The sequence below is a fragment of the Schistocerca piceifrons genome, chromosome 2 (genome assembly GCF_021461385.2).
Source record: "Schistocerca piceifrons isolate TAMUIC-IGC-003096 chromosome 2, iqSchPice1.1, whole genome shotgun sequence".
NCBI lineage: Eukaryota > Metazoa > Arthropoda > Insecta > Orthoptera > Acrididae > Schistocerca > Schistocerca piceifrons.
This window is the reverse complement of record NC_060139.1, coordinates 41,239,046-41,261,901: the sequence shown is the minus strand read 5'-3', so window position 1 is coordinate 41,261,901 and position 22,856 is coordinate 41,239,046. Positions and strand designations below refer to the sequence as shown.

Sequence of the window (22,856 nt, the reverse complement as noted above, 5' to 3'; positions counted from 1 at the left end):
ATTGTTTCTGCCACAGTAACACCAAAAGACGCTTCATTTCACCTTTCATGAGAAAAGTATTTTCAGTAATCTTGTATAACAATACAAGTGACTTACTTTTTGTTTGTGGGTTGTGGGCTGGCAACAAACTATGATGCAGTCATCTTTTAACTACAAACTCTGGTTAGAAAAACTGTTAATGAAAACACTCTCTGAAAGTGACACAGTGTCGAGAAAGCATTAAGATGGAATTACTGTGAATGAAACTTCCTGCCAGATTAAAACTATGTGCCAGACCGAGACTCAAAATCGGGACCTTTGCCTATCGCAGGCAAGTGCTCTACCAACTGAGCTACCCAAGCATGACTCACGCCCCGTCCTCACAGCTTTACTTCTCCTACTTTCCAAACTTAACAGAAGCTCTCCTGCAAACCTTGCAGAACTAGCACTCCTGAAAGAAAGGATAGCCTACTGTGGAGACATGGGTTAGCCACAGCCTGGGGGACGTTTCCAGACTGAGATTTTCACTCTGCAGTGGAGTGTATACTCATATGAAACTTCCTGGCAGATCTGATGAGTATGGTCTAGTGAGAATGTTGAGTGACTGTGAAATGAGTGAAAATGCTAATACTGGTGCTGTATGTGTGGAAGCTGAAGTTCATGTGCTAGGCAATGAAAGTGAGAGTGACAGAGTAATTCCAGATGAAATTGCAGTAGATAATAGACAGGGAAATGAGGATGTGGCAGAACAGAGTAGCCACAGTGTTGGGGTTATTAAAGAAGTGTGTGAAGAGAGAAATGAGTTTGGTATTGAAAATAATATTAAGTGTGATGGTGATGTTTCTAATGAGAGTGTATCAGATGATGATGATAATGATGTTGATGATACGTTACTTACAGAACTAGATGGGATGGTATATGTAGAAGTTAAAGTTGATGATTTGCTGCTGAATGATTATGGAATTTCTGGTGTGTGTTCGAGTAATGAGTTAGAAACAAGTAGAGCAGTGCCTGATAGATTAATGTTACCAGTTGATGTTTGTGAAAATGGAAAAGAAGATCTAATTAGTGAGAGTACTAAGTGAAGTCAATGACTATAGTAGCAAATGTCAGTATGGTGATCAAAAGTGTAAGGTTTAAAGTGAAATATGTCAAAGTGTGTACTCAGACGATAAAATTGCCATGAAAATTATGGAACAGTCTCCTGGTGGTAATATGATTAGTAAATGTGTAGAATCTGTAATAAAAGATAGTGATTGTGATAAAGGGGTGAATTTTCAGAATATAGAAGAGGATTTGTTATTTGAAAATGATGTCAATGAAATGGGTAAAGAATTTGTAAGTTCATATTTTGTAGTACAGATTAATGATTGAAAAGGAAACTGTCTTTTCGATACGGGCAGCCCAATTGCAGGAATATCGAGAAAGCTAAGAGACAGGATCAAAAATAATAAAAATTTCACAGAATTTATAATAACAGGGGTAAGGATAAAAGGGGCAACAGGAAAAAGCAGTAAGTTGATTACCAGACAAGTCTTACTTGAATTTAAGATTAATGATGTACAATTTATACAAGGATGCTTAGTATTTGATGATTCGAATGAAAACTTGATACTAGATATGAACTGGATTGTTAAGGCCAATGTAAATTTTATCTGGGGTGATATGAAAATAACATTTGTTGAACCAAAAAGTGGAATTCATGGGGAAACGAGTATTGTAATGGAAGATCATGGTCTAAGTAGTCAGATTAGATAATTGCAAGAGACTGATGGTGATGGTTATTGTGAGGAAGGGGAAGAATTTGGTATTGATGAGGGTAGTGCTAATTATTACAGTAAACTAGTAGCTAAAAAGGTATCTGAAACTGAAAGCCTTAATGCAGAGAACAGGAGAGAACTTGAAAATTTTTTGTGGGATTATAATGGCATATTTGATATAAAACCAGGGAGAGTAAAAGGGTATCAATGTAGAATAAAATTGAAAGCTCATGACCCATTTTTCATAAAACTGTATGCTATCCCTATCTGTAAGAGAAAGGAAGTAGAAAGAGAACTTCAGAAAATGGAAAGGTGGAAAATAATAGAAAGAAGTTATAGTTCTTACAATAACCCATTAGTGGTAGTTTTGAAACAAGATGGGGGTTTTCATTTAGTGCTCGACTCTAGACACCTGAATAAATATTTGGAGAGAGAAACTGACCACCCTGAAAGTATAGATGAACTACTATGCCTAAATAAGTTTGAAAATGTAAAATATATGACTAGCCTTGACTTGACTTCTGGATTTCATCAGATTGAATTAGAAAGAGATTCTAGAAAATACAGTGCATTTTTGTTTAATGGGAAATGTTTTCAATATTGTGTTGTACCATTTGGTTTAAATTATCTGTAGCAGAATTTATTAGGGGATTGGACTTTGTTTTGGGTAAAGAATTCTTAGAAAAGCTAATTATTTATGTGGATGACATTTTGGTATCAAGTAAGACCTGGGAGGAACATATTCAAATTTTAAAGGAAATTGGAGAGAAGATGAGACAGGGGGGTATGATTATGAAATTAGAAAAATGTAAGGTTGCAATGAAAGAATTAAAATTTCTTGAGCACTGAATAAATGAAAAAGGGATTTTGCCTGGTGGAGAAAAGATTGAGGCCATTGCAAAATTCCCAAAACCTAGAAATAAAAAAAGATTTAAAATCTTATTTTGGATTAGTAAACTTCTATCAAAAATATGTGAAAACACAGGCACTTAATGCACCATGTTTGAACAATTATGCTTACTTATCATGTTTGTACAGTTATAATGTAGTTGTGTTAATTTACATTTTGGATATGATACTTTCATTGTGTTGATAGTGTTGTACTCTCATTGTGCTGATGATTTTGTGAAAAGTTGAGAAAATGTTTAGAGTTGGTGAGAAGTTTACTTACGATATCTGTGTTGTTAAAGCAATATACTATTACTTTACAACTGGGATGTGATTAAAATTAGGTCAGACTGTTTGTAGCCTTATATTTATGTTCTCATTTGGTTGGTCCTGTTACTATACCTATTACGTGAGAGTCACTGGATAGACGTTGGTTTACTATCAAGTATGAAAATACTTTGTCATGACCTTGTCCTTGACATGTATTAGATCTACTATGTAATTGGAAAAGGAATATTTACCAGAAAGAAATTTATTATGTTAGTATTACTTCAGTAATCAGTTTAGATTAGATTAGTTTTTCGTTTCGTAGATCCGTGTTCAGGAGATCCTCATGAATGTGGAACATTTTCAATTAAAAAAAAAAAAAAAAAAAATGCTGAAACAACAATACTAATAGTATGAATATGTACAATACAGCATTTGTTTCTATTAAAAAATTCATCAATGGAGTAGAAGGAGTTGGCCACTAGTAAGTCTTTCAGGCTCCTTTTAAACTGATCTTTATTTGTAACTAAATTTTTTATGTTTGCTGGCAAATTATTGAAGATGAGTGTTCCTGAGTAGCGGACCCCTTTTTGAACTAAAGTAAGTGCTTTTAAGTCCTTGTGCAGATCATTTTTGTTCCTGGTATTGTATGTATGAACTGAGCTGTTTGTTGGATAAAGAGAGATATTATTTAGGACAAATTTCATTAAGGAGTAAACATACTGAGAGGCAGTAGTCAGTACACCCAGTTCTTTGGAGAGGTTTCTACAGGACATCTGTGAATTTACTCCACAAATAATATGTATTACACGCTATTGGACTCTGAAAACTTTTGTTTGACTCGAAGAGTTACCCCAAAATATTATACCATATGACATTATGGAACGAAAATAGGCAAAGTATGCAACCTTTTTCATTTTTATGTCGCCTATGTCTGCTAACACTCGAATTGCAAATACAGATTTGTTAAGGCGTTTCTGCAGTTCTGTGGTGTGCTTTTCCCAACTGAATTTAGTATCAAATTGTAATCCCAGGAATTTAAGACTGTCAATGTCTTCTATCTGCTCTTCTTCATACTTTATGCATATGCTGGGTGGGAACCTCTTACAGGTTCTGAATTGCATATAGTGAGTCTTTTCGAAGTTTAATGTCAGTGAGTTGGCTTTAAACCATTTATTAATATCCATTAGCAGACCTTTCTAGAACTACACTCGACATACCATTTATTGCAATACTTGTGTCATCTGCAAACAAAACGAACTCTGCTTCTGGCAGTGTAACTGATGAGAGATCGTGAATGCACACAAGAAAAAGCAATGGCTCTAAGATGGATCCTTGTGGGACACCACATGTAATTTCTTCCCATTCTGATGATGACTTAATTCACTAGTCCCTTCCACTGACACCCTTTGTTTCCTGTTAGCGAGGTATGACTTGAACCATTTTGCAGCACTGCCCGTCACACCACAGAATTCTAATTTATTTAAAAGGATGTTGTGGTTCACACAATCAAATGCCTTTGACAAATCACAGAAAACACCTACTGCTTGTAACTTGTTATTTAATGAATTAAGTACATTTTCACTGTAGGTGTAAATAGCCTTTTCGATATCAGAACCCTTCAGAAATCCAAACCGTGTTCTTGATAATACGTTATTTGTGGTCAGATGGTTGAGAAGCTGCCTGTACATTACTTTTCCTCAAATATTTGAGAATGCTGGCAAAAGTGAAGTCAGTCTGTAGTTTGATGATATCTCTTTATCCCCTTTCTTGAACAGAGGCTTAACATCTGCATATTTTAGCCAGTCAGGAAATGTCCCAGTTATAATTGACTGGTTACACAAGTAACTTAGAATTGTACTGAACTCAAAAGAACATGCCTTAATTAACTTTGTTGATATTTCGTCGTAACCACTAGAGTGCTTTGTTTTTAAAGATTTTATTGTGGAAGTTATTTCTTTTGGTGAAGTAAGTGACATATTCATGTACCTGAAGCTATTTGTAAAGGATAGTTTCAGATATTTCAGGGCATTATTTACTGATCCTGACAGTCTGTGGAGCATAAAAAAAACCTAAACATTGAGGATTTGTATTCATGGTACAGTTATGGTTCTTGCCGACATCTACTTTCAATTGAAGTCTAGTGGATTCATTAATACGTATCTGATGAGGGAATATATATTTATCCTACCTTTAGAGTGGCTGAACTAACCATTTTACTCCTAGTATTAACTCATTCATATTTAACCACTAGTACTCTACTCTATGCCTTAACCTATGTTGGAATTTACCTTATCAGTGCCCAATTTTATTCACTGTCTGATCTGATGTTGCTACATCAAGTCTAATGTGGTGATGACCAACAAGAAATCTGTCAACTAGTTGTTGAGCAGTATGTATTCTGGAAGTAACCTGCTGGTACTTAATTTGCCAATGTAAATCTGATTCTACAGTGGCATGTGGCCATGGTGGCTCTCAGTATCTACGAGAAGATGCTGAAAAATTTGGGATGATGACTTTAAAGCTACAAGAACAAAGTGCCTTTGACAGTTATTCTGGAGTCTCAGTTTGATTTTTAAAGAAATGAGGATGTTTGGTCCTACAAGTGGTACAGTCGTTATGTCCTTGTGCATTTCAACATTTGAAAACTGAAATAATTTTTCCATGAAAATAGATGTCTGAAAGCCTAACAATTACTGTTTATTGTAAATTGCTTGACAACTACCTATACATGAGATAGTCATCCATTTAATCTGGTCTATCTAGACTTAATACAATAATATACTGTTACATGCTGTATAATTTCTCTTAATCACTCATTGTCAATGTATTCTCAGACTTACGAGAGTTTATCTGTGCGTGCTGCCGCTTGTAATATTTTCTGCCTATACTTAATACAATGATGTACATTTCAAAATCTTAAACATGGCTGAAACAGCAACTATTGAAATTCTTCATGGTAAATGATGCCAGCCAAAACAGTTGCAGGATACAGATTTATTCAAATTCTTGACCAAGGTTTCAGTATATCCAAATATACCTTCATCAGGAGTAAAATACACCTGAACAGGAAGACACCTTCATTAGCAAAAACTTAGCATAGGAACTGAGAAAGAAAAAACATTATAGCTTAAGTAACTGTAGAATTTACCAGGGTATTACAGGCGCAAAAACTTTTAGTCACTTACTAAAATCATATCCTGCAATGGAGATTCGTAAAACAATTGTGCCAAACGCATCGTCAGTAGTTAAAACAGCATCTCCATTTACACAACATAATTCTGGACATAGGGTCGATGCAAACACAGCTTAGCATCAGTACTTCGCCTATGAACTAGCGTGAAGAGGGTGTGAAAGCCCTAGGGCTAACAGTTTCACCGAGACACGGCACTTGTGGTATGCGGGAGACACTCGCGCACATTAAAATCCATGGATACATACACATGCGCATCAAAATTATTAAAAGTTGCGCTAATTGAAACCTTCTGTCTGAATAAATAAAGCATTTCAGAACCATTTAAAACAGCTATGTAAAATAGAAAATATGAAACCAATTTACCTGTGTCCTTGTGCCAAGCAGATGAAGCTTGTGCTACAGTGTGCTCTTCAGTGAACCAAGTTCCATCTTAAAAATATTACTGCCTTTTATTTTATTGAAAATTTTTAACCCCATATACTCTGACGTTTGGGCATAAAGATGTGTTGGAAGTTTGAAGTTATCTCTGTGGTGAGTGCTGTAGTTGTGGTTGAAACAGAAAGTGTCTAGTATATGTTTATTTTTATATAGGAACACCACCACCTCATATATGTAAAGTGAGGGGATAGATAGTAGTTTTAAATTTTTAAACAGTGGTTAACAGGTTACCCGTTTTTTGCAACACACGTTTCTAATTACTTTCTTTTGTAATACTAGAAGCCTAGTGGCATTTGCTGAATTTCCCCAGAAGATTATGCCACAACAAATAACTGACTCAAAGTAGCAGTGATAAACCATCTTTCTGGTATCCACATTTGTGGTACCTGACAAAATAAAGATTGCAAATGCTAAGCTGTTCAGTTTATTTGCTAAGTACTCAATGTGTACCTTCCAATTTTAATTTTTGTCAAGTTTTAGGCCTTAGAACTTCCCATGGTTTGCTTCTCTGATATCCTGATCGTTGCAAGTTATCTTTATTTCAGTCCTTTATATTGATTTAGCTTCAAATTGCATCATTTTAGTTTTAGTTACATTTAGTTTTAGTCCATTTTGAGAGAACCAAGATTCGAGTTTTTCTAAAGTATTTATGGCTTTTTCTGGAATACTTTCAGATACCTCATTTTCTTTCAGAACTGATGTATCATCAGGTTCTCAGTAATCACTTATTATCAGTGCTCTATTCCTTTCAAAAGAAATGCACTTACTATAATTAATTTACAAGTTACAGGCAAAAAATTAGAACTACAAATGTATTGACATATACTTTGATGTGCTGTCACATGTAACGTAATTCTCAGTAATTATTCAATGTATTTGTGGTAAACCACTTTCTTGTGGCATACAGCCTACCCCAGTCATTATTAACAGCAAAACACATGAAATATATCCTTAAATTTAATGTAAAACTTATATTTATATCTCAGATCTGCCTCTTGTTTAATTTTGAAAATGTAACAAAAATTTCTTTTGTCATTATCACGCTTGACTCTGTGCCGTTTCGCTAATATATTGATGCATATGAAAGCACTTCACATAATGTGAACATTGTAACACTTGGATGATCTGCCCTATGAGGCAGTTGACTTTTTTTTATGCAAGATATGCTGTATTCGATGCATTTGGCTGCATTAATTCTATATTGTTATATTTATATTTGAGCAGCAGCAGATATCAGAGGAACACAGTAATTCTGTACTTTGCTTCAGTAATTTTCATGTATATGTCACAGGTTTCAAGATTTTATGTTTATGTAATTGATTATGTTTGATTAAACCCAGATACTAGAGGGACTGCTTATAAGTCAGCTGGTAGGATCTAGCATTTATTACTTGGTTAACCAATACAGCATTGTATTTGTCATTTACTCTGTCCAGCAGAATCCTATTTGTTCATCCTTCATTGATCAATCAATACGGAGTGTTGGGGTTAATTTTCGGGGGTTTGAGAAGTGTGACGACTGCAATTCTACCCTGTCACTAAGTATCGCCAAAATACCCGAAAAGTACCATGTTAACTAATGCAGTCAAAATCAAGTCGTATCTAAATAGACGTTTCTCCAAATTTTACTTCCCAACACAATATCTGACCGTGCATTTATCCCAGTTTAGCATAGAATAACCATATCAAATAAGATTTAATAACATTGACAAAAAAAAAAAAAAAAAATATATTGCTTCTAAATCAATAAACAAAAGAATACAAAAGTTGAGTGATGAACCTACAATTCTGTACGACTCTCATTCACAGTCTAAAGGTCCGTCCACACGCAACGATCTGTCTGCGCATATCACATCTGCGCAGACAGGTTGTTGCTTGTGGGCAGGAGATTTGCACCAACCTGAGGTGTGTGCAAACCTGGAAGTTGGAGGTTTGAGCGAAATCTCTCAAATCTGTGGGTTCAAACCACACCTGCGCAGACAAGTTGGAGCGTGTGGACAGGAGATCGCCGCAAATCTGGCGCGAAACAGCTGTTTGTGCTGTCTAGTGTTTGTATTTGTGCGCACAGGGCATTACAATGGCTGATACTCGTCAGTGTTCTAGAGAGTTTGTAAGTGAATACATTGAAATATATAGAAACTACACATGTTTGTGGAAAATTAAAAGTAAAGAATATAGGGACCGAGACAAAAAGACAGCAGCATACAATGCTCCAATTGAAAAATTGCGGGCAGTTGACACCTCAGCAAACAGAGAAACAGTAATAAAAAAAATAAATTCGTTGCGAACTGTTTACCTAAAAGAGTTATCAAAAGTTCAGAAATCTAGAAGATCTGGTGTAGGAGTGGGTCAAGTATACCAGCCAACGTTATGGTATTTTGATCTGCTTGGCTTTCTTAGTGATCAAGAAACGCCAAGACCAAGCAGGAGTACAATTGAAGATGAAATTGGAGTGTCAATGTGCGAAGAAATGGAACATGAGGTAATGTAAAGCAATAGTATAACTATATTAACTATAGCATTCACAACCACAGTACTACAAGTAAAACTTTTCAGGCAGATAACGAATCTCTGTCTAGAATTCAGAATGGAGTTTTGTATCCTGGAACAAAAATTTGTAACAGGTTGCTTCTACACAGTAGCGAACTGAAAATGCCTACTCAGTAACAAAGTAAACCGTAGCTCATTGGTCATCTAGCTATATAATCTCTAATAATATAGGCCTATTGTGTTTCAAACACGTCTACAACACCAAAAATATTATCTGTAACTTGACAGACTTAATTTGCTTGACTTGCCTTCATGAACTCATCCTTCAGGACAGCGTAAACAGCTTCACATGTGTTGGGTATTATTTCACTCAACGCTTGTTTCGATGTTGCAGTTGAAAATTCCAAATCCTTGTAGCTCTATCCTGTCGCTAGGAATCTTAATGTTACCGCCAGCCGTTCATGAGGAAATGTCGTGTGGCTAGGGCCTCCCGTCGGGTAGACCATTCGCCTGGTGCAGGTCTTTCGATTTGACGCCACTTCGGCGACCTGCGCGTCGATGGGGATGAAATGATGATGATTAGGACAACACAACACCCAGTCCCTAAGCGGAGAAAATCTCCGACCCAGCCGCGAATCGAACCCGGGCCCTTAGGATTGACAGTCTGTCACGCTGACCACTCAGCTACCGGGGCGGACTGATCATGAGGAGAAATTGCCCTTCTCATACAAGTATTTTTTCTCATAATATGAGGGGTTACAAGGTTTAAGAGATAATTATAAGTTTTGAGATCCATCCACAAATAATTTCGCCAGTCGTTAGGTTCGCGCTGCAGCTCTCGCAGTAAATTTACGTGAGAAAACTGCTTTCGCTTTAGCAGCCACTGTCTACACCATTGTGACCGCTTTCTCTGTTTCCTACGGTTGGTCTGAATGTTTTTGCAACGCAAGTTGCGAACACAGACCACAACAGAACTTCCTCCATTTCTATATTTCAAAATAACTTAATTAAATTTTTGACGTTTATGGGGAGCATAGTCGCTTGCCACTGATACTTCCTTTCTGCACCGACAGATGGTGGGCGAGTAGTAGACTGGGGTTTTGTGTCGTGTGAACACACCACATTTGCAGCGATCTTTTGCATGTACAGACATCTGCGACGATGTCTGTGCAGACAGATCGTTGCATGTGGACCGGGCTTAACATAACAGTCGCGACACTTTGCCTCTATTTTGTTGCCTACAGCGCCAGCAGCACCCCAAGCGGCCGGTAGGTTGAACTGTGAGTTCGGCGCGATCGTGAAAGCGAATAGTCATTGTTTATTTTGATTTATACAATGGTATTTACCATCGGGAGCGTTTGTAGCGCAATAAATTGCAGTAACAACAGGAAGAAGACACCACAGCTGCCTTTTTTTAGGTTTCCTAAGGATCCTGGGAGATATATACCATCATGTTACTAAACTGTATTGTCAGGATTCACTTGCAAACTATATGTGTATAAATGATGAATGTGTCGTTTTAGGAGCAGCCCCCTTTAGGGGGAATCGAAACTGAATAAGGAAAAAAAAATTTTAGGAGCAGAAATGGCTAGTTAATAGCAGACGAGAAGACCTTATGAAAAAAGACCCAGTTTACCTGTATAATAATATTAGGTTTTGTTCGCTACATTTCGAACAAAACCAGTTCATGAACGCAGACAATAACAAACTCGTTTGGAATGCAGTACCCACACTGTTTGACATTCCAAATAAGCCCCCTCGGCTGACGATGAAAAAGAAACTGCCACAAAGATTCGACAGTTAATCTAAAGCTGTCAAACAGTCCTATGACACTGAAGCAGCCAGTTCAACTCTCCATGTATCAGTGCCAGATTCGTGTGAATCATCAACACAGACCTGCTTTGACGATGAAGTGGTTAAATTAAGTGCAGCTGTTCGTGTCTTACAAAAGCATGTGAAGTGTCAGAATGTGCAGAAGCAAAACTATTATGGGACAAGGAAAGTGCCTACAGACAGATTGTTTGAAAATTATTCAAATATTTGGTTTTTCGTGAAATGTAATGTAATCAGCTCATTATGTTTTCAGCATATGTCTCCCACTATTTGGCAGTTGGCTGTCCCACTTTGAATAATATAAAGATGAAGGTCGCACTTGTGGCAACAGGCGACAATGACAAACACAGTAGGCCTACAGAACGATAAACGAGCTGTCGATCGCTTTTGCATGTAGAGGTACATGTCTGTGCTTCCTACATGTGAATCTGCGTGTTTATATTCTTTTGATATCAACGTGGTAAGCTGCAATTCTGCCCAATTTCACAAGTGTTTCTTCACAAATGTATTGTGTATCCTGCCACTCTATTCATGGTTTTTGTCCATACTTGCACATATTTTAGAATCATTTTTAGAAACGTAGATGCCTTCTGATACTACACAAACTCTTGGAGGCAAGAAAATAACTCGAATAATTCGGAAATTACGTAGGAAATGGATGCAAACAAACATTATGCTTACGACGCGTCTGACGTTCACCTTACCTGCCGCTTGGAGCGCTAGTGTCGCTCCATCTGTCAAACTATAACAACTTTTATAGCAGAGTGTCGCGACCGTTATGTTAGACTGTGCCAATAGCAAGCGAACTTCACTGTCAATGGTCGACGTTTAAGAAATTAATGGCGGGCGCCCTTGTCCAAGTAGCAAAACATTACAATACAGTGTGTCGCGACCGTTATGTTAGACTGTGCCAATAGCAAGCGAACTTCACTGTCATTGGTCGACGTTTAAGAAATTAACGGCGGGCGCCCTTGTCCAAGTACCAAAACATTACAATACTTCTGGTAACTATTACAGCACACGAAAAGTTATAAAAAATATACATGTAGCGGCAGCTGATTAAAAAAAATGGAAATAATTAAAAGGGAAACGGCTACTGCTAATTAAAGTCAACAATGTCTACACAGAACACACCACTTCGTGGAGAACACTTTTATTCTAAAGAAGACAAACGTTATGTGAATATCAGCCAAAAGGAAAAGAAATTACAAATTAAAATTTTTTGCGACAATTTTGAGTCTTTGAGATGAGAGCGCTGCTTTTAAATCTTATCTTGTGTGTTGTGATATCGACGGCAGCTGGCTGGTCCTGGTGAAACGCTGAGCTCTGCTTCTACGGTCGTGTGATTGCAGCTGATGAATTTTCCTCGTAATCGGGCGGGCGGTGGTATTCATTAAGCTGCAAATCTGATTACAGTGGCGTTTTGCATGCAACAGGCTGGTCGATGTAATTGTTACAGATGACCATATGTGCACAGTTTTTATGTTTCTGGCGCACACAATTTAAGTTTACTTATGCCACACACAGTTTATAAAACTTGCCGACCGCGAATTCTGTAGAACGTCAATTCGTATTATGAGTGCCACGATCCCGAAAAACCGTCTTGGTCGGGAATGTACTCACACACAATAGACGGTTCGCATAAATTCAGAACGACTGTTACTGATTATAGACGTCCGATAGTTCATCGAAACGCAAATAAATACGTAAGTTCACAGTACTTGTGTGTACGAAAACACAGTCAAAATACAAGCGCAGTTCAATTCACAGACACAGAGCTACAATACCGTCCATTCTCAGTTGCATTGTCATAGTTATTTCGTCTCACGGCACAGTCTCAGTATTTACTTCGCCCAGTTTCTAGGCTCACTATTATCATATCAAGTCCTGGTATAAAACAGTCATTAAAAACGTACATCGCTTGCCACTAAACTCAATCTTCACCAGCTCATAAAAGTCACAGCTCCCACAGAAAAACATGTGTCCGCCTCTCTAGCTAGAGCTACCCAACAACACACACCCGCATTGTTGGATCGACTATCGATATTGCTCTCTCTCAATACTCTCGCCCACAGTTTATACAACATCAAAGTAAATTAAATATATCTTTACACAAATATTTTCTACCAAACTTATCACAGTAAACGATAAGCAAAAAAAAAATTAAAGCTTTCCACAATCAATAAACTCTACACATATTTATCTGCTTACAAAAAAAGAAATAATTTCCAGTTACATATTACATCTAGAAAACAAGTTTTATCTCTATATTACAGGACAAACGAAAAATGCGCTACAACATCAATGATATATGAACAGATGGTAAAAAGGAAAAAAAAACAAGATAAATATACACTCCTGGAAATTGAAATAAGAACACCGTGAATTCATTGTCCCAGGAAGGGGAAACTTTATTGACACATTCCTGGGGTCAGATACATCACATGATCACACTGACAGAACTACAGGCACATAGACACAGGCAACAGAGCATGCACAATGTCGGCACTAGTACAGTGTATATCCACCTTTCGCAGCAATGCAGGCTGCTATTCTCCAATGGAGACGATAGTAGAGATGCTGGATGTAGTCCTGTGGAACGGCTTGCCACGCCATTTCCACCTGGCGCCTCAGTTGGACCAGCGTTCGTGCTGGACGTGCAGACCACGTGAGACGACGCTTCATCCATTCCCAAACATGCTCAATGGGGGACAGATCCGGAGATCTTGCTGGCCAGGGTAGTTGACTTACACCTTCTAGAGCACGTTGGGTGGCACGGGATACATGCGGACGTGCATTGTCCTGTTGGAACAGCAAGTTCCCTTGCCGGTCTAGGAATGGTAGAACGATGGGTTCGATGACGGTTTGGATGTACCGTGCACTATTCAGTGTCCCCTCGACGATCACCAGTGGTGTACGGCCAGTGTAGGAAATCGCTCCCCACACCATGATGCCCGGTGTTGGCCCTGTGTGCCTCGGTCGTATGCAGTCCTGATTGTGGCGCTCACCTGCACGGCGCCAAACACGCATACGACCATCATTGGCACCAAGGCAGACGCGACTCTCATCGCTGAAGACGACACGTCTCCATTCGTCCCTCCATTCACGCCTGTCGCGACACTACTGGAGGCGGGCTGCACGATGTTGGGGCGTGAGCGGAAGACGGCCTAACGGTGTGCGGGACCGTAGCCCAGCTTCATGGAGATGGTTGCGAATGGTCCTCGCCGATACCCCAGGAGCAACAGTGTCCCTAATTTGCTGGGAAGTGGCGGTGCGGTCCCCTACGGCACTGCGTAGGATCCTACGGTCTTGGCGTGCATCCGTGCGTCGCTGCGGTCCGGTCCCAGGTCGAAGGGTACGTGCACCTTCCGCCGACCACTGGCGACAACATCGATGTACTGTGGAGACCTCACGACCCACGTGTTGAGCAATTCGGCGGTACGTCCACCCGCCCTCCGGACACCCGCCCTCGCTCAAAGTCCGTCAACTGCACATACGGTTCACGTCCACGCTGTCGCGGCATGCTACCAGTGTTAAAGACTGCGATGGAGCTCCGTATGCCACGGCAAACTGGCTGACACTGACGGCGGCGGTGCACAAATGCTGCGCAGCTAGCGCCATTCGACGGCCAACACCGCGGTTCCTGGTGTGCCCACTGTGCCGTGCGTGTGATCATTGCTTGTACAGCCCTCTCGCAGTGTCCGGAGCAAGTATGGTGGGTCTGACACACCGGTGTCAATGTGTTCTTTTTTCCATTTCCAGGAGTGTATATCTATCGCAAATAACGATGTCTTCATAGAAGGTGAAGCTGTGCTACGTCCGTTCTACAGGGAATGCCGAACACTCTCCTCCCTTCAATGCCACAGTGAAGTACTGGAACAGTGGGGGTCCTGGCTTTCTCTCTTTGGGAACTGTCGTCTTTTCTTCTTCGACTCTAACACTCCAAATCTTCTATTTCATCATTTACTTCTCATTAGAGTGCCAAGCTATCCTTCCCTCTGTCCACACGCATGTGTCTCTATTGCTGAGACCCTTCTAATTTACCATGTCAGCTTTATTAAGCAACTAAAACCTATTCTATAGGAGGATCTGGGGAACGAGATAGCATTTCTGCATTATTAGATGTAACCAAACTCTGTCATACTATATTATTTATTTATATCTGATTTTGTTGTATGTTGTCACCCAAATGATAAACATATACTTATATATTTACTTTGCTATATACTAGCAACCAAATCTTCTATTTCATTTATTACTTCTCATTTGAGTACCAAGTTATCCCTGTCTCAATCCACATGCATATGTCTTTATTGCTGAGACCCTTCTAATTTACCGTGTCAGCTTTATTAAGCGAATAAAACTTATTCTATAGGAGGAACCAGGAATCGAGCTAGCATTTCTGCATTATTAGATGTAAATATTCCCAGTCAGACTATATTATTTATCTATATAAGTATTTATTTTGCTACATACCAGCACTCAAAGTTGTGAACACTTATAATAATAATAATTATTATTATTATAATTATAATAACAATAGCTTTATTCAACATCGAATGGTACACTGCACATGTACAAAGAAACAGTAATGATTAAAGTTATTTGTGCAATACACAATACACATTCTTCTGAATACATCATTAATTTACAACAAAATTACAATAAGATGTTTACTGATTTCTATTCACATAATTTCACAAAGCATTTGTTTTTCTTCATATAAATATGGTACTCTTCTAATGTGTAGAAAGGGTGTTTTACTAAAGATTTCTTAAGTTGATGTATCAGTTTAATTGCAGGAAGAGCCATGACTGCACTAGCCAGTGCATTAGCTAATTTTAGACCTGCGTACTGAGGCCCCTTTTCGTGAAGTGCTGTTCTGTGGCCGCCAATGTAACATCTTTCTTTATTTCTAGTATTGTACTGATGGAAATCTGAATAAGTGTTTGGGTGCAGTCTTTTCACATGCAATATGCCTTTTAGTATGTATGTGTTTATAACAGTTAACACCTCTGTTTTTGGAAACAAGTTGCGACAGGATTCCCTATATTTTGCTCCACAGATTATTCTCACACCCCTTTTTTGAAGAATGAGTAGCTTATCTAGATTAGCTTTCGTTGTTGCCCCCCAAATTTCAATACTGTAGTTCAAGTGAGAGGAGAAAAGAGCATGGAATGCAGTCTTTAGGACTACAGTGTCTCTACAGAACTTGCTAATAGTACTGATTGCAAATATATTTTTTGACAATTTAGTTGCTGGGGAGTCAATATGTGTGTCCCATTTCAGGTTGCTTTGGATTGTTACGCCAAGGAATTTTACACGAGACTCTTTCTTTACCAATTCGTTCCCAATGTATAATTTAATTTCAATATTCGAACTACTTTTGTTAAACTCCATCAAACATGTTTTACCAGTGCTTACATTTAGGTGGCTTTCATTAAAAAACTGAACAATTTCTTTTGTCACATAATTACACTTGGCATCTAGTTCATTACAAGATTCCTTTTTAAACACAATGGCCGTGTTATCAGCATACAGAACAATTTTGGAATTTATAGTACAGTATTTAATATCATATACATAGATCAAGAACAGAAGGGGGCCCAACACTGAGCCCTGGGGCACGCCATATTTTATGGAAGTGATCTTCGATTTGTAGACAACACTTTCCATTTTAAGTAGAACAAACTGTTTTCTATTGCTCATATAACACTTTATTAGGTCATAAGCTGCGCTTCTAATTCCCATGTTCCATAGCTTGTCTAATAGGATGTCAATATTCACACAATCAAAGGCCTTTTCCAGGTCTAGGTATACACCTGCCACTTGTTCCTTGCTTTTGATACCCCCTAACACCTCTTCAATTAGTTGAGCAGCTGCAATGCTAGATGATTTACCTTTTAGGAATCCATTCTGATTTTCAAGCATAAGGTTGTGTTTGTTAAGAATGTTTATAATCCTGTTGTATATAACTTTCTCAATTATTTTGGAAAAGACAGGAAGGATTGAGACTGGCCTGTATTTTCAGTTTTGTTGTTGTCACATTTCTAAAAATGGGTGTTACCTGTGCTATTTTTAGTCTGTCTGGAAAGGTGTCTGATTCTATTATATTGTTGATTGCTACAGACAGAGGTACAGAGAAATTTTGGCTACAGGCTTTTAAAACATTAGTATTTAGGCCATCATGCCCAGCTGAATTAGAGGGTTTTAGAGAGCTAATAATGTCCATTATTTCTGCACAGTTTGTGGGGGCTAGATATATAATATGGGCACATGTATTACCTTTAAAACTGTAGTGCATGTTTTTATGTTTGTCATTTATGGCTTGCCCTACAGAAGAAAAATATTCATTAAAAATATTTACGATTTCCAGTAGGTCTTTTATGAGGATGCCATTGTGGTTAATAGTAAAGCCCATACAGGATTTGTCATTGCTGGTTCTAAAACTGTTTATGACTGCCCAGATACCAGCAGATACGTTGTGTGAGTTTTGAAGCTTATTTGAAACATGGTTGCTTCTGGTCTGTGTGAGTAAGTCCTTATAGTGTGCTTGATATATTTTGAAGGCTTCCTTAACTCAGGAATCTCTCTATTATTCAGCATTGCACTGTGGAGTAGTTTTAATTGTTCTCTCGCTTCAGTGACATTACTATTTACCCAAATATTTTTGTTTATATTTTTTGTTTGTTTCTTTTTTGTGATTACAACTGGGCATGTGGTATCAAAGCAGTAATAGAAGTCAGCAGCAAAGCTATCATATGAAAAGCTATTATTTTCAAACCATTTTATTTGTGCAAGCATACAGTTTAGTCTATCTATGTTGTCATTATACATCATTCTTTTAGTGACAAACTGTTGCTTTGTGGTGACAGTGGGGGCCTCATGGAGCTCCAATTTAAGCTGTACTGCATGGTGATCTGAGATGGCTAGGTTTAAGACAGATGCACTGTGGGATAGGTGGGTCATGTTTGTTATTATGTTATCAAGACATGTTTTACTATTGCCAATTTCTCTAGTGGGTTCCCGAAAGAGTGGTGTCAGGTTAAATTCATCACACAGGCGAAGTAACTTTTTAGTGCTGACATCATTTGTTAATAAATCTATATTTATATCCCCTGTAACTATAATAGTTACATGATCATTTGGCCCAGAAAATGTTGTGTCTATATATACAAACAAGTCACAAATATTTACAAAAAAGGTATCTATATTTGCTGCAGGTGGCCTGTAAACACCGATAACTGTTATATTATCTCTACCCCGTTTTAGGTTTCTTGCAGCAAGCAGAAGGCACTCACATTAATAACATCAAAACTACTTTCATTTACAGTGAAAATTGCTACACCTCCCCCAGTGTTTTCTTTTCTACTAAAGGCTGTGCAGAATTTCATACACAGTGGTTGACTAATGCTAATCAGAGCTTCATTGTACCAGTGTTCAGTTACAACTAATATATCGGGTTTGTCAATCAGTGAAATTACATCTAGATCGTTATGCTTATTTCTAAGGCTACCAAGATTCTGGTGTATGATTTCAGGGCTGAGTTTTACCTGCTGGACCTTAGAGGATAATTTTGGAGTAGCAATGAGGCCAGCCGGCTTTACAAGTTTCCCTGCCTTGCCGGCGGTGGCTGGTGTTATGGCAGATTTTGTTGAGGTGGGTTGTACCACCCCAGGGCAATGGACTTCTTTTCATCACTTTGTGAACAATGTCGCCTGACTTCCTCAATAATTTTGCTACTAACAATCTTTTTGCCTCTTTTCTTCATGTGCAAACCATGAGATGTGTGCAGCTCCCTTTCTAGATAGCTGACATTTACTAGAGACACATTCTGAAATTTACTACATACAGCTTTAATATTATCATTTGTTTTATGAACTTCCCAGTTCACAATTGAGTGTTTCATAAGATCATGCCTCTGTGGAATGTTGACAACAAATGTTTTAGTGCTATTTAACTTACCCAGTACCATTTTCATATGTCTATTTGCATCATTTGCTTGATTTCTTGCTACATCATATGAACCTCCCATAATAACGACACAGTCGTTGGATAAGAAGTAGTCACAGTCGTGCATGCACGGCTTCACCACAGCAGAAAGAGGGGCTTTAGGCTGGATGTGACCTACAGCTGCAAAGTTGTCTTGCATATTTGCGATGTTTTGTGCTATTTCACGTCCATGGCTGCTTCCATGTAATAGATAGAATACGGTCCTGCTTGTGTTTCTGATTGTCGTCGTTTCTTCTGTTTTTCTCTAGTAGGGACGATTTCTTGCATATACTTTCACAGATTCCATTTCCTTGGACGGTTTATTTACGTTCAGTTTCACGTTTTGCACACGAGTTTGGGATTTTGTGTTTTCAGAACTTAACACTGACAGTTTTTTTTTCTTTTTTAGTTTGAAGGATTACTTCTGGTTTGCACGGACTGAACTCGTTCTTGTTCCACTATTTCATCGAGAATTTGAAACCTGTTTTGAGTAATGACGGCGGGAAAGCTTTCCTTGGTTTTTAGTTTAGGCCTACATTCGTTCATCAGGCGCTGTTGTTCAAATTCACACACTTTCTTATTTAAGAGAGTATCTTCAGCATTTAGGCTCTGGATTTCACTTACCATATCGCCGACTAGTCCAGATAACTCACACCTGCAGTCACAAATTTTTGCTTTATGATTGTTATCTGAGTTCTTAACGCAGCACTGACTACAGTTCCAGCATGTTATAAATTCATTATTTTCTTTCACAGATGATTCCACTTTTGCACATCGAAAATGATACGAGTTATTACATTCCTTGCACGTGATTCCGGTTTTCAGTACTTTTTCCACCTTTTTTACACTTTTCTCCGTCAAAACACAGGTTTTTACGTAAGCTAAGAACTTTACCATTACTATTTGCCGCCATTAATTTCTTGGTGATATTAAGCCGTTTTAATTCCCCAGCTGATATTTTAAATCTCCACTTACAGTACGCCTTGATTTGGTTTTCTTTTTCTGACATAAATGCATGGTCTTCCATCCTTTTAAATAGTCCTACAGTAAGTCTGTCTTTTCTTAGAATGATTACACTACATGTTATATTTCTGTGTCTTTATGCCAGTGCTCAGTGACACAAACTCACTAACTACTGTGCAGTTCAAAGATTGGAGCTCAATTTCCAATTGTTGTATGTTATTTTTCATTGAATGTTTGTATTGATGATAGATTGTTTAATCTGCAAAACGTTCCATGTTACTTTCCGAATGATTGCTTTTCCTTTACGACACACTATGTGTATTGTTTGATTTTCCAGCCCACTCACTGTCAACATATGGTCTTCCTTCAAAAAATCCTTATGTAAAAACTCTAAGTCCTCTATCACTTGACTTACTCCCGAATATCATTTGAAAACGGTGGTGACCTTGTATACTGCTCTTAAGCTTTCCTGCATCTGACGACCTGAACTTCAGTCATGCCTACTGTCTAACAGGGGCACTTTCTTCTTCCCAGCACTCTGAAAATTCCTAGGATTTCTAATATCAGCTTAAATATGCTGCACATGTCTAGTTCCTACTCCTACCTAAGGGTCTTCTCAATCAATGAAGATTTAATGAGAAATAATGTAGACTTGGTGATTTTGTACTCTGAGAAAGCATTTATATTCACAATAGACAGTAAGTATGCTGCAATGTGAAAATTATGGTACAAGAGATACCTAACCATCATGTTGTATCAATATTTAGTCAGAGCTGCCTTTTTGAAGTATGGCACTTGTGTGTCAATCATGCTTACAGTACTCATTACAACCTGTCACCACTGTTGAGGAACAGTTACTACAATTGTATCTTCCTGCAGCCATGATAAAATTTTAATGCAAGATAATCACATCCACCAAGAGTGTTGCGCATGATGTAATTAAATGTGTCAGCTGTCACTCAGTTACACTACTATTCACTAGAATCCAATGTTTTAACAACAGTGAGATACAACATGTAAAAACAGTTAGAAGTTAAGGTTTTCTACCTGGATGGTTGATCTTCTGTGATTAGTTGTTTAGAGACAGCAGAATCTTCACAACACACTATGGCTACCCTGCCTTGGAAGCCACATATGTCTGGCATAATACCTTGGTACACCTTGCGGATAGCTGATATGCATAAACTGATATGCAGGCACTTCCCAGAGCCTCCATTCTTTGGCTGGCACAGTTCATCTTCTGTAACAATAAAAATAGTTGTAACTGAAGTAACAATGCTCCTTTAAATGATCTAAAGCAACCTGCAGTTGTCCTTTTTCCCTGTTCATTTTACAATTGACCTTTACTAATGATGCTAGGGATATGAATTTGATTATGACTATGTGCCATCAACAAATGTTTTGGTAATACATTTGATTAAGGGCTAAGATTAAAAGTTGTGCAGTTGCATGAAAAATAATGAAGAATGTGACAGTTTCATGCAATAGTAAAACATAAATAATTCAACAAGGCTGTGGAACCAATTTCAATGGAGATCATCAAACAATGTTCCCTTGCAATAGCTACATGATACATAGGGTAGAAACCACTTATGTAATTGATACAAGCAATCACTGGTAACTACAACATGCCACAATTTCTTAACAGTTTTGGAAGCGCTTTGACATATTTTCAACTACATTAATATGAAACTTTGATAGCAACCACACAGTTCTCTGTCATATTCTGGAAATCAGCAACAGGTTAGAGTATCCAGTGCACTGTCAATTTATGCTGTGTATATTTTAACACTCACTGCATCAGTTACAACACACACAAACCATATGACTATCACATCTGCTGGTGTATGGAGATAGTTTAGTACTTGTATGAAAGTAAACTAAATATGTATGTTGTACAATGAAGTGGGCTCTTGCTTGTTCTATTGCGACTGTTATCTGAACTGCAAGATGCCTCCAACTGATGTAATACAAGCCTTATTTGAAATTATTAGTAACATATACACATCAGTTTTATCTACTAAGAAATTCACCAATGAATCAAAAGCAGTTGGCCGCCAACAAATCCTTTAGACACCTGTTAAACTGAAATTTATTAGTAGTTAAGCTTCTTATGGCTACCTGCAAGTTACTGAAACTAGATACCTTTTTGGACAAAAGTAAATGACTTTATTGATTCCATGAAATAAGCTGTTGGTTTGAAGAGATACCTGTGGTCTAGGGGTAATGTCTTTGACTGACTATCAAAACATCCTTAGTCCCACTTTCAAACCACAAAATTGCTTAAATTTTGAACAAAATCATCAGAAATGGTAGCCAAAGGCTTCCAGAATAAGAAGTCACCCCTAACCTGTGAAAAGCCTTGTCAAAGAGGATCGATATGGAGACAGGTTCAGTGACTCTTTAAACCTTGGGATAGGAAACTGCACCTAAAAGGCAGAAGAAATAGCTTTGATCAAATGCATGAGGATGCAGAAGGCAATGGAAACTGGTGCATTAAAGATACACAATGTGTACCCACAGGACAAGAGGCCAGCAAATAAATAATTAAATGTATTTATTCTCTCTCCATTGGAAAAAGATTCTGGATGAGTCCTCCATTTGGATCTTTGGAGGGGGGAGTGGGAATGCCATGAGGGAGTTGACCTTGAGAAAAACAGGGAATAAGCAACAATTTGATAACAATCTAAGAGCTCGAGCTTGGAACGTCAGCATGTCAGAAGTTTTAAATGGTAGGGAAGCTAAGGAAGCAAAGAAATCTGGGTTGGGTTGTTTGGGGGAGGAGACCAAACAACAAGGTCATCGATCTAATCGGATTACGGAAGGATGGGGAAGGAAGTAGGCCGTGCCCTTTCGAAGGAAACAGCCTGGCATTTAGGGAAATCACGAAAAGCCTAAATCAGGATGGCTGGACACAGGATTGAACCATGTTCCTCCCGAATGTGAGTCCAGTGTGCTAAACACTGCGCCACCTTGCTTGCTTAAAAAAAAAAAAGAAAAAGTCTGGCTCAATCTAGATATGGTGGGTTTATGAAGTGAAATCGAAGAAG

The 22,856-nt window shown here is 38.2% G+C and overlaps 1 protein-coding gene across 1 annotated transcript in view; it reads right to left on the bottom strand.

The window, feature by feature from the left end:
* Nucleotides 1–22,856, bottom strand: part of LOC124776800 (serine protease snake-like) — a 388,660-nt gene that overhangs the window by 282,926 nt on the left and 82,878 nt on the right. Inside the window, exon 2 of the mRNA XM_047251945.1 lies at nucleotides 20,854–21,046. Within this exon, the coding sequence (XP_047107901.1) occupies nucleotides 20,854–21,046 (193 nt within the window). The remainder of the gene's footprint in view (nucleotides 1–20,853; nucleotides 21,047–22,856) is intronic.